This window comes from Engystomops pustulosus, chromosome 5 (genome assembly GCF_040894005.1).
Source record: "Engystomops pustulosus chromosome 5, aEngPut4.maternal, whole genome shotgun sequence".
In the NCBI taxonomy this organism is placed as follows: domain Eukaryota; kingdom Metazoa; phylum Chordata; class Amphibia; order Anura; family Leptodactylidae; genus Engystomops; species Engystomops pustulosus.
The window spans coordinates 4,269,015-4,292,478 of NC_092415.1; the positions used below are offsets into that span (position 1 = coordinate 4,269,015).

A 23,464-nucleotide genomic window follows, 5' to 3' on the forward strand; every position below is an offset into this window, starting at 1 on the left:
ATAGATTGTATCCCCCCTGTACAGTCTCCTCTCCCCAGGATGTAATGGCTGATAACAGAGAGTAATAGATTGTATCCCCCCCCTGTACAGTCTCCTCTCCCCGGGGTGTAATGGCTGATAACAGAGAGTAATAGATTGTATCCCCCCCCTGTACAGTCTCCTCTCCCCGGGGTGTAATGGCTGATAACAGAGAGTAATAGATTGTATCCCCCCTGTACAGTCTCCTCTCCCCGGGGTGTAATGGCTGATAACAGAGAGTAATAGATTGTATCCCCCCCTGTACAGTCTCCTCTCCCCGGGATGTAATGGCTGATAACAGAGAGTAATAGATTGTATCCCCCCCTGTACAGTCTCCTCTCCCCGGGGTGTAATGGCTGATAACAGAGAGTAATAGATTGTATCCCCCTGTACAGTCTCCTCTCCCCGGGATGTAATGGCTGATAACAGAGAGCAGTAGATTGTATCCCCCCTGTACTGTCTCCTCTCCCCGGGGGTGTAATGGCTGATAACAGAGAGCAGTAGAGGAGAGGTGGGGTCTTGGTTGCTCTTGATGTACATAGTAAATGTTTGCGCTGTATATAAATGCATCACTTGGATCCAGTAAAGTGAATAAACAAAGGATCCTGAGTGCGGAGACATCACAGCGCAGTCACAGGTGAGAGATAAGAGGGGCAGATAACATAGAGCAGTGGCGGTGAACCTTTTAGAGCCTGAGTGCCCAAACTTCAACCAAAAGCCACTTATTTATAGCAAAGTGTCAGCACAGCAGTCATTTATTTCTCCTTGTTCATTGACAACTTTCAATTGTTCAGCCTCCTAAGGACACCAACGCAGTTGAAAGGAGGAGGGCAAATTGTCCTATCATTGTAGGAAGATTCTGTAGGAAGATTCTTTGAGTCCTGTCTGGTGAACTTCATACCGGGGTGATGGCCTGGGTGCCCACAGAGAGGGCTCCGAGTGCCGCCTCTGGCACTAGTGCCATAGGTTCGCCACCACTGACATAGAACATCAGCAAATAAGTGCAAGTTCCCTCCTGTGAAAGCGGTGGTCCCGGGGTCTCTGTCCCGGGGTCTCGGTCTGGTTTGTCTCTGTCCTGGAGTCTCTGTCTGGGTTGTCTCTGTCCTGGAGTCTCTGTCTGGGTTGTCTCTGTCCCGGGGTCTCTGTCTGGTTTGTCTCTGTCCTGGGGTCTCTATCTGGTTTGTCTCTGCCTCGGGGTCTCTTTCTGGGTTGTCTCTATCCCGGGGTCTCTGTCTGGTTTGTCTCTGTCCTGGGGTCTCTGTCTGGGTTGTCTCTGCCACGGGGTCTCTGTCTGGGTTGTCTCTGCCTCAGGGTCTCTGTCTGGGTTGTCTCTGTCCCGGTGTCACTGTCTAGGTTGTCTCTGTCCTGGAGTCTCTGTCTGGTTTGTCTCTGTCCTGGGGTCTCTGTCTGGTTTGTCTCTGTCCTGGGGTCTCTATCTGGTTTGTCTCTGCCTCTGGGTCTCTTTCTGGGTTGTCTCTATCCCGGGGTCTCTGTCTGGTTTGTCTCTGTCCCGGGGTCTCTGTCTGGTTTGTCTCTGTCCCGGGGTCTCTGTCTGGTTTGTCTCTGCCTCGGGGTCTCTGTCTGGTTTGTCTCTGTCCCGGAGTCTCTGTCTGGGTTGTCTCTGCCTCGGGGTCTCTGTCTGGGTTGTCTCTGCCTCAGGGTCTCTTTCTGGGTTATCTCTGTCCTGGGGTCTCTGTCTGGTTTTTCTCTGTCCCGGGGTCTCTGTCTGGTTTGTCTCTGCCTCAGGGGTCGCTGTCTGATTTGTCTCTGCCTCGGGGTCTCTGTCCCGGGGTCTCTGTCTGGTTTGTCTCAGCCTCGGGGTCTCTGTCCTGGGGTCTCTGTCTGGTTTGTCTCTGCCTCGGGGTCTCTGTCTGGTTTGTCTCTATCCCGGGGTCTCTGTCTGGTTTGTCTCTGTCCTGGGGTCTCTGTCTGGTTTGTCTCTGCCTCGGGGTCTCTGTCTGGTTTGTCTCTGCCTTGGGGTCTCTGTCCTTGGGTCTCTGTCTGGTTTGTCTCTGTCCTGGGGTCTCTGTCTGGTTTGTCTCTGTCCCGGGGTCTCTGTCCTGGGGTCCCTGTCCTGGGGTCTCTGTCCTGGGGTCTCTGTCCTGGGGTCTCTGTCTGGTTTGTCTCTGTCCCGGGGTCTCTGTCCTGGGGTCTCTGTCTGGTTTGTCTCTGCCTCGGGGTCTCTGTCCTGGGGTCTCTGTCTGGGTTGTCTCTGTTCCGGGGTCTCTGTCTGGGGTCTCTGTCTGGTTTGTCTCTGTCCTGGGGTCTCTATCTGGTTTGTCTCTGCCTCTGGGTCTCTTTCTGGGTTGTCTCTATCCCGGGGTCTCTGTCTGGTTTGTCTCTGTCCCGGGGTCTCTGTCTGGTTTGTCTCTGTCCCGGGGTCTCTGTCTGGTTTGTCTCTGCCTCGGGGTCTCTGTCTGGGTTGTCTCTGCCTCAGGGTCTCTTTCTGGGTTGTCTCTGTCCTGGGGTCTCTGTCTGGTTTTTCTCTGTCCCGGGGTCTCTGTCTGGTTTGTCTCTGCCTCAGGGGTCGCTGTCTGATTTGTCTCTGCCTCGGGGTCTCTGTCCCGGGGTCTCTGTCTGGTTTGTCTCAGCCTCGGGGTCTCTGTCCTGGGGTCTCTGTCTGGTTTGTCTCTGCCTCGGGGTCTCTGTCTGGTTTGTCTCTGTCCCGGGGTCTCTGTCTGGTTTGTCTCTGTCCTGGGGTCTCTGTCTGGTTTGTCTCTGCCTCGGGGTCTCTGTCTGGTTTGTCTCTGCCTCGGGGTCTCTGTCCTGGGGTCTCTGTCTGATTTGTCTCTGCCTTGGGGTCTCTGTCCTTGGGTCTCTGTCTGGTTTGTCTCTGTCCTGGGGTCTCTGTCTGGTTTGTCTCTGTCCCGGGGTCTCTGTCCTGGGGTCCCTGTCCTGGGGTCTCTGTCCTGGGGTCTCTGTCTGGTTTGTCTCTGTCCTGGGGTCTCTGTCTGGTTTGTCTCTGTCCCGGGGTCTCTGTCCTGGGGTCTCTGTCTGGTTTGTCTCTGCCTCGGGGTCTCTGTCCTGGGGTCTCTGTCTGGGTTGTCTCTGTTCCGGGGTCTCTGTCCCGGGGTCTCTGTCTGGGGTCTCTGTCTGGGGTCTCTGTACCCTTACTCTGCGCCTTCCTACCATGACTTGTCTCTGTCACTCACCTGCTTGATGCCTATTGTTATTTTGGATCATGATGGATTTTATTGTCTATAATTCTTATAATACGTGCAATACGGGAGGTCGGTGACCAATGACTTACCGCTAGTAGGTGAGAATGATGCGATTGTTATTATCAGAGCTGATACAATGTTGCCTCCTCCTCTCTCCAGGATGATGAGTGTCCTCCTCGTCTTCTCGGTGGTCGTCTCCTTCCTCCTCTCCCTCCTCTTCCTTCTCACTTTCTGGAGGAAGCAGAAGAAATATAAGTTTCTGCCCCCAGGTCCTGCCCCGCTGCCCCTCCTGGGGACCCCCAGATATATAGGAGACCGCGCTGCCTGTAAATACTTCCCAGAGGTAAGTGACTCATCCTCTGAATTATTATTATATGGAGGTATATGGCACCTGCCTGATCTATACATACCGCCATACTGTGCCTGATCTATACATACCGCCATACTATGCCTGGTCTATACATACCGCCATACTGTGCCTGATCTATACATACCGCCATACTGTACCTGATCTATACATACCGCCATACTGTACCTGATCTATACATACCGCCATACTGTGCCTGATCTATACATACCGCCATACTGTGCCTGATCTATACATACCGCCATACTGTACCTGATCTATACATACCGCCATACTGTACCTGATCTATACATACCGCCATACTGTGCCTGATCTATACATACCGCCATACTATGCCTGGTCTATACATACCGCCATACTGTGCCTGATCTATACATACCGCCATACTATGCCTGGTCTATACATACCGCCATACTGTACCTGATCTATACATACCGCCATACTGTGCCTGATCTATACATACCGCCATACTGTGCCTGATCTATACATACCGCCATACTCTACCTGATCTGTACATACCGCCATACTGTGCCTGATCAGTACATACCACCATACGGTGCCTGATCTATACATACCGCCATACTGTGCCTGATCTATACATACCGCCATACTGCGCCTGATCTATACATACCGCCATACTGCGCCTGATCTATACATACCGCCATACTGCGCCTGATCTATACATACCGCCATACTGTGCCTGATCTATACATACCGCCACACTGCGCCTGATCTATACATACCGCCACACTGTGCCTGATCTATACATACCGCCATACTGTGCCTGATCTATACATACCGCCATAGTGTGCCTGATCTATACATACCCACATACTGTGCCTGATCTATACATACCGCCATACTGTGCCTGATCAGTACATACCACCATACGGTGCCTGATCTATACATACCGCCATACTGTGCCTGATCTATACATACCGCCATAGTGTGCCTGATCTATACATACCGCCATACTGTGCCTGATCCATACATACCGCCATACTGTGCCTGATCCATACATACCGCCATACTGTGCCTGATCTATACATACCGCCATACTGCGCCTGATCTATACATACCGCCATACTGTGCCACATCTATACATACCGTCATACTGTGCCACATCTATACATACCGCCATACTGTGCCACATCTATACATACCGCCATACTGTGCCTGATCTCTACATACCACCATACTGTGCCACATCTATACATACCGTCATACTGTGCCACATCTATACATACCGCCATACTGTGCCACATCTATACATACCGCCATACTGTGCCACATCTATACATACCACCATACTGTGCCACATCTATACATACCACCATACTGTGCCACATCTATACATACCGCCATACTGTGCCTCATCTATACATACCGCCATACTGTGCCTCATCTATACATACCGCCATACTGTGCCTAATCCATACATACCACCATTCTGTGCCTGATCTAAATATACCGCCATACTGTGCCCCATCCCAGGCCTGTAAAAGCAGTGTGAATGCAATATTAGCCTTAGGTAATTCTTGTGTCATGCTGATACTGATGGGGTGCGCTCTGTCCTGTTACATGTCATGTGCTCATCGCACCCAGAATATCTCCTGAAGAACTTTCTGCTGATATTCTAATTTATAGCGAAGCTCCTGTATATCACAAGTAGAAGGCGCTATATATTATATTATATTTGTATGAAGGTTATTAGGACACCTGCGGTATTATTCAGCATTGTATTGCAGTAATTGGAGTATTATTAGTGTACTGAATTATAGTATTTTTTTAGCACAGGGTGGCAGTATTATGTAGCCTCTGTAGGATATTATAGAACGTTCTGTAGAAAGGTAGCACTGTGTGTAAGTATTATAAGAGCACTGAGTTACTGAATGATTAGAACGCTGTATGGCAGTTTTTTATTAGTTGACAGTAGTGTCTGAGCTCTGGATACGGCACTTTGTTGTGTTATGGGCACAGTATGGCGGTATGTATAGATCAGGCACAGTATGGCGGTGTGTATAGATCAGGCACAGTATGGCTATATAATGGGGCAGGGGGCTGGCTATATAATGGGGCAGGGGGATGGCTATATAATGGAGCAGGGGGATGGCTATATAATAAGGGGAATGTTGGCTATATAATGGGGGAATGTTGGCTATATAAAGGGCAGGGGGCTGGCTATATAATGGGGCAGGGGGCTGGCTATATACTGGAGCAGGGGGCTGGCTATATAATGGGGCAGGGGGCTGGCTATATAAGGGGGAAGGGGGCTGGCTATATAATGGTGCAGCGGGCTGGCTATATAATGAGGCAGGGGGCTGGCTATATAATGGGTCAGGGGGCTGGCTATATAAGGGGACAGGGGGCTGGCTCTATTATGGGGCAGGGGGCTGGCTATATAATGAGGCAGGGGACTGGCTATATAATGGGGGAATGTTGGCTATATAATGGAGCAGGGGGCTGGCTATATATTGGAGCAGGGGCTGGCTGTATACTGGGGCAGGAGACTAGCTATATAAGGGGGCAGGGGGCTGGCTATATAATGAGGCAAGGGGCTGGCTCTATAATGGGACAGGGGATGGCTATATAATAAGGCAGGGGACTGACTATATAATGAGGCAGGGGGCTGGCTATATAATGGGGCAGGGAGCTGGATACATAATGCGGCAGGGGGCTGGCTATATAATGGGGCAGGGAGCTGGCTATATAATGGGGCAGGGAGCTGGCTATATAATGGGACAGGGGGATGGCTATATAATGGGGGAATGTTGGCTATATAATGGAGCAGGGGGCTGGCTATATGCAGGTGACTGGCTATATAAGGTGCCAGGGGGATGGCTATATAATGAGGCAAGGGGCTGGCTCTATAATGGGGCAGAGGGCTGGCTATATAATGAGGCAGGGGGCTGGCTATATAATGAGGCAGGGGGCTGGCTATATAATGAGGCAGGGGACTGGCTATATAATGGGGCACGGGGGTGGCTAAATAATGAGGCAGGGGACCGGCTATGTAATAGGACAGATGATGGCTATATAATGAGGCAGGGGACTGGCTATATAATGGAGCATGGGACTGGCTATATAATGAGGCAGGGGGCTGGCTATATAATGGGGCAGGAGGCTGGCAATATAATGGGAGAGGGGGCTGGCAATATAATGGGGAAAGGGGCTGGCTATATGATGGGGCAGGGGGCTGGCTATATAATGAGGCAGGGGGCTGGCTATATAATGAGGCAAGGGGCTGGCTATATAATGAGTCAGGGGGCTGGCTATATAATAAGGCAGAGGACTGGCTATATAATAAGGCAGGGGGCTGGCTATATAATGGGGCAGGGGGCTAGCTATATAATGGGGCAGGGGGATGGCTATATAATGGAGCAGGGGGATGGCTATATAATAAGGGGAATGTTGGCTATATAATAGGGGAATGTTGGCTATATAAAGGGGCAGGGGGCTGGCTATATACTGGAGCAGGGGGCTGGCTATATAATGGGGCCTGGGGCTGGCTATATAATGGTGCAGCGGGCTGGCTATATAATGAGGCAGGGGGCTGGCTATATAATGGGGCAGGGGACTGACTATATAATGGGTCAGGGGGCTGGCTATATAAGGGGACAGGGGGCTGGCTCTATTATGGGGCAGGGGGCTGGCTATATAATGAGGCAGGGGGCTGGCTATATAATGGGGGAATGTTGGCTATATAATGGGGCAGGGGGCTGGCTATATATTGGAGCAGGGGGCTGGCTGTATACTGGGGCAGGAGACTAGCTATATAAGGGGGCAGGGGGCTGGCTATATAATGAGGCAAGGGGCTGGCTCTATAATGGAACAGGGGATGGCTATATAATGAGGAAGGGGGCTGGCTATATAATGGGGCAGGGAGCTGGCTACATAATGCGGCAGGGGGATGGCTATATAATGGGGGAATGTTGGCTATATAATGGGGCAGGGGGCTGGCTATATGCAGGTGACTGGCTATATAAGGTGCCAGGGGGATGGCTATATAATGAGGCAAGGGGCTGGCTCTATAATGGGGCAGAGGGCTGGCTATATAATGAGGCAGGGGGCTGGCTATATAATGAGGCAGGGGGCTGGCTATATAATGAGGTAGGGGAATGGCTATATAATGGGGCACGGGGGTGGCTAAATAATGAGCAGGGGACCGGCTATGTAATAGGACAGATGATGGCTATATAATGAGGCAGGGGACTGGCTATATAATGGAGCATGGGACTGGCTATATAATGAGGCAGGGGGCTGGCTATATAATGGGGCAGGAGGCTGGCAATATAATGGGGGAGGGGGCTGGCAATATAATGAGGCAAGGGGCTGGCTATATAATGAGTCAGGGGGCTGGCTATATAATAAGGCAGAGGACTGGCTATATAATAAGGCAGGGGGCTGGCTATATAATGGGGCAGGGGGCTAGCTATATAATGGGGCAGGGGGATGGCTATATAATGGAGCAGGGGGATGGCTATATAATAAGGGGAATGTTGGCTATATAATAGGGGAATGTTGGCTATATAAAGGGGCAGGGGGCTGGCTATATACTGGAGCAGGGGGCTGGCTATATAATGGGGCCTGGGGCTGGCTATATAATGGTGCAGCGGGCTGGCTATATAATGAGGCAGGGGGCTGGCTATATAATGGGGCAGGGGACTGACTATATAATGGGTCAGGGGGCTGGCTATATAAGGGGACAGGGGGCTGGCTCTATTATGGGGCAGGGGGCTGGCTATATAATGAGGCAGGGGGCTGGCTATATAATGGGGGAATGTTGGCTATATAATGGGGCAGGGGGCTGGCTATATATTGGAGCAGGGGGCTGGCTGTATACTGGGGCAGGAGACTAGCTATATAAGGGGGCAGGGGGCTGGCTATATAATGAGGCAAGGGGCTGGCTCTATAATGGAACAGGGGATGGCTATATAATGAGGAAGGGGGCTGGCTATATAATGGGGCAGGGAGCTGGCTACATAATGCGGCAGGGGGATGGCTATATAATGGGGGAATGTTGGCTATATAATGGGGCAGGGGGCTGGCTATATGCAGGTGACTGGCTATATAAGGTGCCAGGGGGATGGCTATATAATGAGGCAAGGGGCTGGCTCTATAATGGGGCAGAGGGCTGGCTATATAATGAGGCAGGGGGCTGGCTATATAATGAGGCAGGGGGCTGGCTATATAATGAGGTAGGGGAATGGCTATATAATGGGGCACGGGGGTGGCTAAATAATGAGCAGGGGACCGGCTATGTAATAGGACAGATGATGGCTATATAATGAGGCAGGGGACTGGCTATATAATGGAGCATGGGACTGGCTATATAATGAGGCAGGGGGCTGGCTATATAATGGGGCAGGAGGCTGGCAATATAATGGGGGAGGGGGCTGGCAATATAATGGGGGAAGGGGCTGGCTATATAATGAGTCAGGGGGCTGGCTATATAATAAGGCAGAGGACTGGCTATATAATAAGGCAGGGGGCTGGCTATATAATGAGGCAGGGGGCTGGCTATATAATGAGGCAAGGGGCTGGCTATATAATGAGTCAGGGGGCTGGCTATATAATAAGGCAGAGGACTGGCTATATAATAAGGCAGGGGGCTGGCTATATAATGGGGCAGGGGGCTAGCTATATAATGAGGCAGGGGGATGGCTATACAATGGAGCAGGGGGCTGGCTATGTAATGGGGCAGGGGGCTGGCTATATGCATGTGACTGGCTATATAAGGGGGCAGGGGGCTGGCTATATAAGGGGCCAGGGGGCTGGCTATATAATGGGGCAGGGCGCTGGCTATATATACTGAGGCAAGGGGCTAGCTCTATAATGGGGCAGGGGGCTGGCTATATAAGGGGCCAGGGGGCTGGCTATATAATGAGGCAGGGGGCTGGCTATATAATGGGGGAGGGGGCTGGCAATATAATGGGGGAGGGGGCTGGCAATATAATGGGGGAGGGGGCTGGCAATATAATGGGGAAGGGGCTGGCTATATAATGAGGCAGGGGGATGGCTATATAATAAGGCATGGGGCTGGCTATATAATAAGGCAGGGGGATGGCTATATAATGGGGGAATGTTGGCTATATAATGGGGCAGGGGGCTGGCTATATGCAGGTGACTGGCTATATAAGGTGCCAGGGGGATGGCTATATAATGAGGCAAGGGGCTGGCTCTATAATGGGGCAGAGGGCTGGCTATATAATGAGGCAGGGGGCTGGCTATATAATGAGGCAGGGGGCTGGCTATATAATGAGGTAGGGGAATGGCTATATAATGGGGCATGGGGGTGGCTAAATAATGAGCAGGGGACCGGCTATGTAATAGGACAGATGATGGCTATATAATGAGGCAGGGGACTGGCTATATAATGGAGCATGGGACTGGCTATATAATGAGGCAGGGGGCTGGCTATATAATGGGGCAGGAGGCTGGCAATATAATGGGGGAGGGGGCTGGCAATATAATGGGGGAAGGGGCTGGCTATATAATGAGTCAGGTGGCTGGCTATATAATAAGGCAGAGGACTGGCTATATAATAAGGCAGGGGGCTGGCTATATAATGGGGCAGGGGGCTAGCTATATAATGAGGCAGGGGGATGGCTATATAATGGAGCAGGGGGCTGGCTATGTAATGGGGCAGGGGGCTGGCTATATGCATGAGACTGGCTATATAAGGGGGCAGGGGGCTGGCTATATAAGGGGCCAGGGGGCTGGCTATATAATGGGGCAGGGGGCTGGCTATATAATGAGGCAAGGGGCTAGCTCTATAATGGGGCAGGGGGCTGGCTATATAATGAGGCAGGGGGCTGGCTATATAATGGGGCAGGAGGCTGGCAATATAATGGGGGAGGGGGCTGGCAATATAATGGGGGAGGGGGCTGGCAATATAATGGGGAAGGGGGCTGGCTATATAATGAGGCAGGGGGATGGCTATATAATAAGGCATGGGGCTGGCTATATAATGGGGCAGGGGGCTGGCTATGTAATGAGGCAGGGGGCTGGCTATATAATGAGGCAGGGGGATGGCTATATAATGGGGCAGGGGGCTGGCTATATAATGGGACAGGGGAGTGGATATGTAATGGGGCAGGAGGCTGGCAATATAATGAGGCAGGGGAGTGGCTATATAATGGGGCAGGAGCATGGCAATATATTGGGGGAGGGGGCTGGCAATATAATGGGGGAGGGGGCTGGCAATATGATGGGGAAGGGGGCTGGCTATATAATGAGTCAGGGGTCTAGCTATATAATGGAGCATGGGACTGGCTATATAATGAGGCAGGGGGCTGGCTATATAATGGGGCAGGAGGCTGGCAATATAATGGGGGAGGGGGCTGGCAATATAATGGGGGAGGGGGCTGGCAATATAATAGGGGAGGGGGCTGGCAATATAATGGGGAAGGGGGCTGGCTATATAATGAGGCAGGGGGATGGCTATATAATAAGGCAGGGGGCTGGCTATATAATAAGACATGGGGCTGGCTATATAATGGGGCAGGGGGCTGGCTATGTAATGGGGCAGGGGGCTTGCTATATAATGGGGCAGGGGGCTGGCTATATAATTGGACAGGGGATAGCTATATAATGAGGCAGGGGGCTGGCTATATAATGGGGCAGGGAGCTGGCTATATAATGAGGCAGGGGGCTGGCTATATAATGGGGCAGGGAGCTGGCTATATAAGGGGGGAGGGGGATGGCTATATAATGGGGGAATGTTGGCTATATAATGGGGCAGGGGGCTGGCTATATGCAGGTGACTGGCTATATAAGGGGGCAGGGGGATGGCTATATAATGGGGCAGGGGGCTGGCTTTATAATGAGGCAAGGGGCTGGCTCTATAATGGGGCAGGGGGCTGGCTCTATAATGGGGCAGGGGGCTGGCTATATAATGGGGCAGGGGGCTGGCTATATAATGAGGCAGGGGGCTGGCTATATAATGAGGCAGGGGGCTGGCTATATAATGGGGCAGGGGGCTGGCTATATAATGAGGCAGGGGAGTGGCTACATAATGGGGCAGGGGGTGGCTAAATAATGAGGCAGGGGACCGGCTATGTAATAGGACAGAGTATGGCTATATAATGGGGCAGGGGGCTGGCTACATAATGGAGCAGGGGGCTGGCTATATAATGGGGCAGGGGGCTGGCTATGTAATGGGGCAGGGGGCTGGCTACATAATGGGGCAGGGGGCAGGCTATATAATGGGGCAGGGGACTGGCTACATAATTGGGCAGGGGGCAGGCTATATAATGGGGCAGGGGACTGGCTACATAATTGGGCAGGGGGCTGGCTATGTAATGGGGCAGGGGGCTGGCTCTATAATGGGGCAGGGGGCTGGCTATATAATGGGGCAGGGGGCTGGCTATATAATGAGGCAGGGGGCTGGCTATATAATGAGGCAGGGGAGTGGCTACATAATGGGGCAGGGGGTGGCTAAATAATGAGGCAGGGGACCGGCTATGTAATAGGACAGAGTATGGCTATATAATGGGGCAGGGGGCTGGCTACATAATGGGGCAGGGGGCTGGCTATATAATGGGGCAGGGGGCTGGCTACATAATGGGACAGGGGGCTGGCTATGTAATGGGGCAGGGGGCTGGCTACATAATGGGGCAGGGGGCAGGCTATATAATGGGGCAGGGGACTGGCTACATAATTGGGCAGGGGGCTGGCTATGTAATGGGGCAGGGGGCTGGCTATGTAATGGGGCAGGGGGCTGGCTATATAATGGGGCAGGGGGCTGGCTATATACAGGGAGCTGGCTGGCTATATACTGGGGGGATGCTTTGACAAATGCATTTCCCACCATAGGCTTATACTCGAGTCAATGGGTTTTCCCAATTTTTTGTGGTAAAAGTAGGAACCTCGGCTTATATTTGGGTCGGCTTATACTCAACTATATACTGTACTTTGACATTTTACGGCACATGAAAATTTCAATAAAAAGCGAGCAAAACGTCACATTGTCACATTTTTTTAAAAATATACTAAAAACATATAAAACCTATAGAATTCCGGTGTCACCGTCATTGTACTGACCTAAGGAATAAAAGAGAAGTGTCATTTATAAAGCTTAACGAACGCCGTAATAATGGGTCCCTAAACCCGTCCCCGGCCTGGAATATTATATACCCTGACTAGGAAGTACAAATTGTTACACAGAAAACAAGCGGGGGAGTAAAAAACGTAAATGCAAAAATGAAACAGGGCTGTGGCCTTAAGGGGTTAAACACCAATATGGAATATGGCCAATACACCCAATGATCTCTACATGACCCTATGTATAAGAGAATAAGCCTCACACAACACCTAGAGAACCCGGACAGCTCAAGGATTGTGATTGGGGTTACACAGATGTCCGCGAGTCGTCTCCACAGAAATCCGAGGTCCGTAACAAAGATGCTACTACCAAGGTTTTCGAAGTTCTGAGAGTTTACTCTTGGATAGCGCAGTTTCCCGTATTTATTCCCTGGTTTCAATAACTTATTATGCAGTTTGTCTCTATGGCTCTAGTGAAGCTATAACCCCTCCTTGTGTCTCCCTGTAGCTCCACAGGACGTACGGCCCGGTGTTCACCGTCTGGAGGCTGACCGAACCCACTGTGGTCCTCTACGGTTACGAGGCAGTGAAGGACGCTCTGCTCCGACATGCCGAAGAGTTCAGCGACCGCCCCTTCTCTCCGATCATTGATGTCTACTCTAAAGGAGACAGTAAGCAGCATTATCACTTTAAGAGCTTGTTATCTTAGTCCCGCCCCTGAGGAGCAGCACAGTCACTTACATCCCTGTCCCTCCCTGTATAAGGGACTGCAGTGACTGGGACACTCTCATAGTGGATTACAGTGACAGTGTACATCCTTACAGTCTCATAGACATTCCCCCCCCACCCATGTGATGATTATGGTGTTGTCTGATCTGCAGGTTTCCCCACCGTCAATGGAGAGCGATGGCGTCAGCTCCGCAGGTTCACCATCTCCACTCTGAGGAATTTTGGGATGGGGAAGTCGTCCATGGAGAGACAAATCCTGGAGGAATCCAAGTACCTGATCAAAGCGGTGACACAGATGGGAGGTGAGCGCCCCCCGCTGGGCAGCCTGGGTTATATACTATAGAGATTATGGGCAGTCACAGCCTCACAGGAGCTCAGACACAGGAGAGGGGTCCAGGGAGGACCCAGAGACTGCAGAAAATAAATATCAGTCTATTATTTAAGGTGATACTGGTGTCCAGCAGCAGAGTATTAAGGCGACCCTGTGCCCCGGGCCGTATACAGATTGTGGACTTAAATACTTACATACAGAAGTCCCAGCCCCATCCTCTGTCATGTCAAATCTTAATTAAAAAAACGTTCCTACCCCAATCAAAAAGTACAGACAATACCAACTGAGAGCATCCTCACACATTCTCTGGCCCAGATTCAGAGGGCAGACTGGTCACCGACCCGCTGCCAGCCTGACTGCAGGAGGTAAGTCACTGACCCACTGCCAGCCTGACTGCAGGAGGTAAGTCACTGACCCGCTGCCAGCCTGACTGCAGGAGGTAAGTCACTGACCCGCTGGCAGCCTGACTGCAGGAGGTAAGTCACCGATACGCTGCCAGCCTGACTGCAGGAGGTAAGTCACTGACGATGCGACTGAGCAGACACAGGAAGAAGGTGCATCTAGTATCTTACAGGTAACAATGTGCTCCATCAGGAAGAGGAGTTCATTGTGACTTATGTCTCATTCAGAACCCAGATATCTTCAGCTCCTGCTAATTTCCACACTGTGCCCCTAAAGATGTCACAAACACTTACAGATAACAACACTGCTTCTAATTATAATATATATTCATCACAGCACACCTCTCCAGACTGTGCCGCCATATATATCATATATACCCCTCACACTACAACTGACCACACTGTGCCCCCACATATATCATATATACCCCTCACACTACAACTGACCACACTGTGCCCCCACATATATCATATACACCCCTCACACCACAACTGACCACACTGTTCCCCATATATATCATATATACCCCTCACACCACAACTGACCACACTGTTCCCCATATATATCATATATACCCATCACACCACAAATGACCACACTGTGCCCCCACATATATCATAAATACTCCTCACACCACAACTGACCACACTGTACCCCTACATATATCATATATACCCCTCACACCACAACTGATCACACTGTACCCCCACATATATCATATATACCACTCACACCACAACTGACCACACTGTACCCCCACATATATCATATACACCCCTCACACCACAACTGACCACACTGTGCCCCCATATATCAAATATACCCCTCACACTACAACTGACCACACTGTGCCCCCACATATATCATATATACCCCTCACACTACAACTGACCACACTGTTCCCCATATATATCATATTTACCCATCACACCACAACTGACCACACTGTGCCCCCACATATATCGTATATACCCCTCACACCACAACTGACCACACTGTGCCCCCACATATATCATAAATACTCCTCACACCACAACTGACCACACTGTACCCCTCCATATATCATATATACCCCTCACACCACAACTGATCACACTGTACCCCCACATATATCATATATACCACTCACACCACAACTGACCACACTGTACCCCCACATATATCATATACACCCCTCACACCACAACTGACCACACTGTTCCCCCATATATCAAATATACCCCTCACACTACAACTGACCACACTGTGCCCCCACATATATCATATATACCCCTCACACTACAACTGACCACACTGTTCCCCATATATATCATATTTACCCATCACACCACAACTGACCACACTGTGCCCCCACATATATCGTATATACCCCTCACACCACAACTGACCACACTGTGCCCCAACATATATCATAAATACTCCTCACACCACAACTGATCACACTGTACCCCTCCATATATCATATATACCCCTCACACCACAACTGATCACACTGTACCCCCACATATATCACATATACCACTCACACCACAACTGACCACACTGTACCCCCACATATATCAAATATACCCCTCACACCACAACTGACCACACTGTGCCCCCACATATATCATATATACCCCACACACCACAACTGACCACACTGTGCCCCCATATATCAAATATACCCCTCACACCACAACTGACCACACTGTGCCCCCACATATATCATATATACCCCTCACACCATTACTGACCACACTGTACCCCACATATATCATATATACCCCTCACACTACAACTAACCACACTGTGCTCCAACCTATCTCATATATACCCCTCACACCACAACTGACCACACTGTGCCCCCACATATATCATATATACCCTTCACACCACAACTGACCACACTGTGCCCCCACAAATATCATATATATGCCTCACACCACAATTGACCACACTATGCCCCCACATATATCATATAGCCCACACACCACAACTGCCACACTGTGTCCCCACATATATCATATATACCCGTCACACCACAACTGACCACACTGTACCCCCACATACATTATATATACCCTCACACCACAACTGACCACACTGTACCCCCAAATATATCATAGATACCCGTCACACTACAACTATCCACACTGTACCCCCACATATATCGTATATACCCCTCACACCAAAACTGACCACACTGTGCCCCCACATATATCATATATACCCTTCACACCACAACTGACCACAATGTACCCCCACATATATCGTATATACCCCTCACACCATAACTGACCACACTGTGCCCCCACATATATCGTATATACCCCTCACACCATAACTGACCACACTGTACCCCACATATATCATATATACCCTCACACCACAACTGACCACACTGTACCCCACATATATCATATATACCCCTCACACTACAACTGACCACACTGTGCTCCAACATATCTCATATATACCACTCACACCACAACTGACCACACTGTGCTCCTGCATATATCATATATACCCCTCACACCACAACTGACCACACTGTGCCTCCACATATATCATATATACCCCTCACACCACAACTGACCACACTGTGCCCCACATATATCATATATACCCCTCACACCACAACTGACCACACTGTGCCCCCACATATATCATATATACCAGTCACACCACAACTGACCACACTGTACCCCACATATATCATATATACCCTCACACCACAACTGACCACACTGTACCGCACATATATCATATATACCCCTCACACTACAACTGACCACACTGTGCTTCCACATATATCATATATACCCCTCACACCACAACTGACCACACTGTGCCCACATATATAATATATACCCCACACACCACAACTGACCACACTGTGCCCCCACATATATCATATATACCCCTCACATCAAAACTGACCACACTGTACCCAACATATATCATATATACCCCTCACACCACAACTGACCACACTGTGCCCCCCCATATATCATATATATACACCTCACACCACAACTGACCACACTGTGCCCCCACATATATCTTATATACCCCTCACACCACAACTGACCACACTGTACCCCACATATATCATATATACCCCTCACACCACCACTGACCACACTGTAACCCACATATATCATATATACCCCTCACACCACAACTGACCACACTGTACCCCCTCATATATCATATATACCCCTCATACCACAACTGACCACACTGTGCCCCCACATATATCATATATACCCCTCACACCACAACTGACCACACTGTGCCCCCAAATATATCATATGTTAAGGAGGTCGCAATGGTTTCGGACGCCATCTTGACTACTGTCCGCCATCTTAGATACAGCGGCCATGTTCCCTAACCATTGTCAAGTTAATGTCATGATTCAAACTTCATTTTATGTAACCTGTTTGCTGCCTGTCAGCTAATACCCTTTGACATGTAATGAGAAGCCAGTCTGTCCTCGAAGCTGCATAATAATATGATTCTGGAGCCACTTATCTTCTTCTTAGTATAAACAATATCTGTGTACAAGGTCTCTGAGAACTGAGCACAATTAATTAACTTTTTTCCCAGAATTTGCTGATGACCAATAGCTTTGCAGTGTACTATTCACACCCCTCTGATGACTCTTCTGTCTGTTATATATTATGCATTTTGATTATTAAAGGTAGAAGATCTTGACTAAGAGATTGATGTATGTCTTGGTCTTTATGTTCAATCATGGGTTAATTAGGACTCACCTTACAAAAGTCAAAAGGGCTGTTGGGGCCCTGCATAAAAAAATCCCTAACACATATATACCCCTCACACCACAACTGTGCCCTCACATATATCATATATACCCATCACACCACAACTGACCACACTGTGCCGGCACATATATCATATATACCCCTCACACCACAACTGACCACACTGTACCTTCCCACATATATCATATATACCCCTCACACCACAACTGACCACACTGTGCCCCCACATATATCATATATACCCCTCACACCACAACTGACCACACTGTGCCCCAACATATATCATATATACCCCTCACACCACAACTAACCACACTGTGCCCAACATATATCATATATACCCCTCACATCACAACTGACCACACTGTGCCGGCACATATATCATATATACCCCTCACACCACAACTGACCACACTGTACCTTCCCACATATATCATATATACCCCTCACACCACAACTGACCACACTGTGCCCCCACATATATCATATATACCCCTCACACCACAACTGACCACACTGTACCTTCCCACATATATCATATATACCCCTCACACCACAACTGACCACACTGTGCCCCCACATATATCATATATACCCCTCACACCACAACTGACCACACTGTGCCCCAACATATATCATATATACCCCTCACACCACAACTGATCACACTGTACCCCCACATATATCATATATACCACTCACACCACAACTGACCACACTGTACCCCCACATGTATCACATATACCCCTCACACCACAACTGACCACACTGTACCACCACATATATCATATATATCCCTCACACCACAACTGGCCACACTGTGCCCCCACATATATCATATATACCCCTCACACCACAACTGACCACACTGTGCCCCCACATATATCATATATACCCCTCACACCACAACTGACCACACTGTGCCCCCCATATATCATATATACCCCGCACACCACAACTGACCACACTGTGCCCCCAAATATATAATACATACCCCTCACACCACAACTGACCACGCTGTACCCCCACATATATCATATATACCCCTCACACCACAACTGACCACACTGTGCCCCCACATATATCATATATACCCCTCACACCACAACTGACCACACTGTGCCCCACATATATCATATATACCCCTCACACCACAACTGACCACACTGTGCCCCACATACACTCACCGGCCACTTTATTAGGTCCACCATGCTAGTAACGGGTTGGACCCCCTTTTGCCTTCAGAACTGCCTCAATTCTTCGTGGCACAGATACAACAAGGTGCTGGAAGCTCCTCAGAGATTTTGCTCCATATTGACATGATGGTATCACACAGTTGCCGCAGATTTGTCGGCTGCACATCCATGATGCGAATCTCCCGTTCCACCACATCCCAAAGATGCTCTATTGGATTGAGATCTGGTGACTGTGGAGCCATTTGTGTCCAGTGACCTCATTGTCATGTTCAAGAAACCAGTCTGAGATGCTTCCAGCTTTATGACATGGCGCATTATCCTGCTGAAAGTAGCCATCAGATGTTACAGGGTACATTGTGCTCATAAAGGGATGGACATGGGCAGCAACAATACTCAGGTAGGCTGTGGCGTTACCAAGGGGCCCAAAGACACCATGACACCACCACCACCAGCCTGACCCGCTGATACAAGGCAGGATGGATCCATGACACCACCACCACCAGCCTGAGCCGCTGATACAAGGCAGGATGGATCCATGACACCACCACCACCACCAGCCTGAGCCGCTGATACAAGGCAGGATGGATCCATGACACCACCACCACCAGCCTGAGCCGCTGATACAAGGCAGGATGGATCCATGACACCACCACCACCAGCCTGACCCGCTGATACAAGGCAGGATGTATCCATGACACCAGCACCACCACCAGCCTGACCCGCTGATACAAGGCAGGATGGATCCATGACACCACCACCAGCCTGAGCCGCTGATACAAGGCAGGATGGATCCATGACACCACCACCACCAGCCTGACCCGCTGATACAAGGCAGGATGGATCCATGACAACACCACCACCAGCCTGACCCGCTGATACAAGGCAGGATGGATCCATGACACCACCACCACCAGCCTGACCCGCTAATACAAGGCAGGATGGATCCATGACACCAGCACCACCAGCCTGACCCGCTGATACAAGGCAGGATGGATCCATGACACCACCACCACCAGCCTGAGCCGCTGATACAAGGCAGGATGGATCCATGACACCACCACCACCAGCCTGAGCCGCTGATACAAGGCAGGATGGATCCATGACACCACCACCACCAGCCTGACCCGCTGATACAAGGCAGGATGGATCCATGACACCAGCACCACCAGCCTGACCCGCTGATACAAGGCAGGATGGATCCATGACACCACCACCACCAGCCTGACCCGCTGATACAAGGCAGGATGGATCCATGACACCACCACCACCAGCCTGAGCCGCTGATACAAGGCAGGATGGATCCATGACACCAGCACCACCAGCCTGACCCGCTGATACAAGGCAGGATGGACCCATGACACCACCACCACCAGCCTGAGCCGCTGATACAAGGCAGGATGGATCCATGACACCACCACCACCAGCCTGAGCCGCTGATACAAGGCAGGATGGATCCATGACACCACCACCACCAGCCTGACCCGCTGATACAAGGCAGGATGGATCCATGACACCACCAGCCTGACCCGCTGATACAAGGCAGGATGGATCCATGACACCACCACCACCAGCCTGACCCGCTGATACAAGGCAGGATGGATCCATGACACCACCACCACCAGCCTGACCCGCTGATACAAGGCAGGATGGATCCATGACACCACCACCACCAGCCTGAGCCGCTGATACAAGGCAGGATGGATCCATGACACCACCACCACCAGCCTGAGCCGCTGATACAAGGCAGGATGGATCCATGACACCACCACCACCAGCCTGAGCCGCTGATACAAGGCAGGATGGATCCATGACACCACCACCACCAGCCTGAGCCGCTGATACAAGGCAGGATGGATCCATGACACCACCACCACCAGCCTGACCCGCTGATACAAGGCAGGATGGATCCATGACACCACCACCACCAGCCTGACCCGCTGATACAAGGCAGGATGGATCCATGACACCACCACCACCAGCCTGAGCCGCTGATACAAGGCAGGATGGATCCATGACACCACCACCACCAGCCTGACCCGCTGATACAAGGCAGGATGGATCCATGACACCACCACCACCAGCCTGACCCGCTGATACAAGGCAGGATGGATCCATGACACCACCACCACCAGCCTGACCCGCTGATACAAGGCAGGATGGATCCATGACACCACCACCACCAGCCTGAGCCGCTGATACAAGGCAGGATGGATCCATGCTTTCATGTTGTTGACGCCAAATTCTGACCCTACCATCCGAATGTCGCAGTAGATCATCAGTTTCTGAAATACTCAGACCAGCCCTTCTGGCACCAACAACCATGCCACGTTCAAAGGCCTCAGATCACCTTTCTTCCCCATACTGATGCTCGGGAGAACTGCAGGAGATTGTCTTGACCATGTCTACATGCCTAAATGCACTGCCGCCATGTGATTGGCTGATTAGAAATTAAGTGTTAACGAGCAGTTGGACAGGTGTACCTAATAAAGTGGCCGGTGAGTGTATATCATATATACCCCTCACACCACTACTGACCACACAGTTCCCCACATATATCATATATACCCCTCACACCACTACTGACCACACAGTGCCCCACATATATCATATATACCCCTCACACCACTACTGACCACACAGTGCCCCACATATATCATATATACCCCTCACACCACAACTGACCACACTGTGCCCTCACATATATCATATATACCCCTCACACCACAACTGACCACACTGTGTCCCCACATATATCATCTATACCCCTCACACCACAACTGACCACACAGTGCTCCACATATATCATATATACCCCTCACACCACAACTGACCACACAGTGCCCCACATATATCATATATACCCCTCACACCACTACTGACCACACAGTGCCCCACATATATCATATATACCCCTCACACCACTACTGACCACACAGTGCCCCACATATATCATATATATCCCTCACACCACAACTGACCACACTGTGCCCTCACATATATCATATATACCCCTCACACCACAACTGACCACACTGTACCCCCATATATATCATGTATACCCCTCACACCATAACTGACCACACAGTGCCCCACATATATCATATATACCCCACACACCAGAACTGACCACACTGTGCCCCCACATATATCATATATACCCCTCACACCACAACTGACCACACTGTGCCCCCACATATATCATATATACCCCTCACACCACAACTGACCACACTGTGCCCCCACATATATCATATATACTCCTCACACCACAGCTGACCACACTGTGCCCCCACATATATCATATATACCCCTCACACCACAACTGACCACACTGTGCCCCCACATATATCATATATACCTCTCACACCACAACTGACCACACTGTGCCCCCACATATATCATATATACCCCTCACACCACAACTAACCACACTATGACCCCACATATATCATTTATACCCCACACACCACAACTAACCACACTATGACCCCACATAAATCATTTATACCCCACACACCACAACTGACCACACTGTGCCCCCACATATATCATATATACCGCTCACACCACAACTGACCACACTGTGCCCCCACATATATCATATATACCCTCACACCACAACTGACCACACTGTGCCCCCATATATATCATATATACCCCTCACACCACAACTGACCACACTGTGTCCCCACATATATCATATATACCCCTCACACCACAACTGGCACAACTGCGCTGGCTTTCATGCAACAGAAATTGGGGGGCGTGCCATTGGATGATCCGACTGATTCAGACTGAGCGCCGGATTTAACACTCAAATTGTGTCGCAAGACAATGCACTTACATGCACCAGGAAGAAGAAGGTGAACTCCGGGGACCTGAGCGGGGAAGCGACACATGCAGGATATCGGGTGCACGATCTTAGTGACTCCCTGCACAGCGCATTATACACGGACAATGCACTTACATGCACCAGGAAGAAGAAGGTGAACTCCAGGGACCTGAGCGGGGAAGCGACACATGCAGGATATCGGGCGCAGGATCTTAGTTACTCCCCGCACAGCACATTATACACGGACAATGCACTTACATGCACAAGGAAGAAGAAGGTGAACTCCGGGGACCTGAGCGGGGAAGCGACACATGCAGGATATCGGATACACGATCTTAGTGACTCCCCACACAGCGCATTATACACAGACAATGCACTTACATGCACCGGGAAGAAGAAGGTGAACTCCAGGGACCTGAGCGGGGAAGCGACACATGCAGGATATCAGGGGCAGGATCTTAGTGACTCCCCGCACAGCACATTATACACGGACAATGCACTTTCATGCACCAGGAAAAAGAAGGTGAACTCCGGGGACCTAAGCGGGGAAGTGACACATGCAGGATATCGGGCGCAGGGTCTTAGTGACTCCCCGCACAGCACATTATACACA

General features: G+C 50.3%; 1 protein-coding gene across 1 annotated transcript in view; it reads left to right on the top strand.

The window, feature by feature from the left end:
• Positions 1-626: 626 nt before the first annotated feature.
• Positions 627-23,464, top strand: part of LOC140132371 (cytochrome P450 2C8-like) — a 51,697-nt gene continuing 28,859 nt past the window's right edge. The window contains exons 1-4 of the mRNA XM_072151058.1: positions 627-655; positions 3,339-3,522; positions 13,100-13,262; positions 13,473-13,622. Coding sequence (XP_072007159.1) covers positions 3,340-3,522; positions 13,100-13,262; positions 13,473-13,622 — 496 coding nt within the window. The 5' untranslated portion in view covers positions 627-655; position 3,339. The remainder of the gene's footprint in view (positions 656-3,338; positions 3,523-13,099; positions 13,263-13,472; positions 13,623-23,464) is intronic.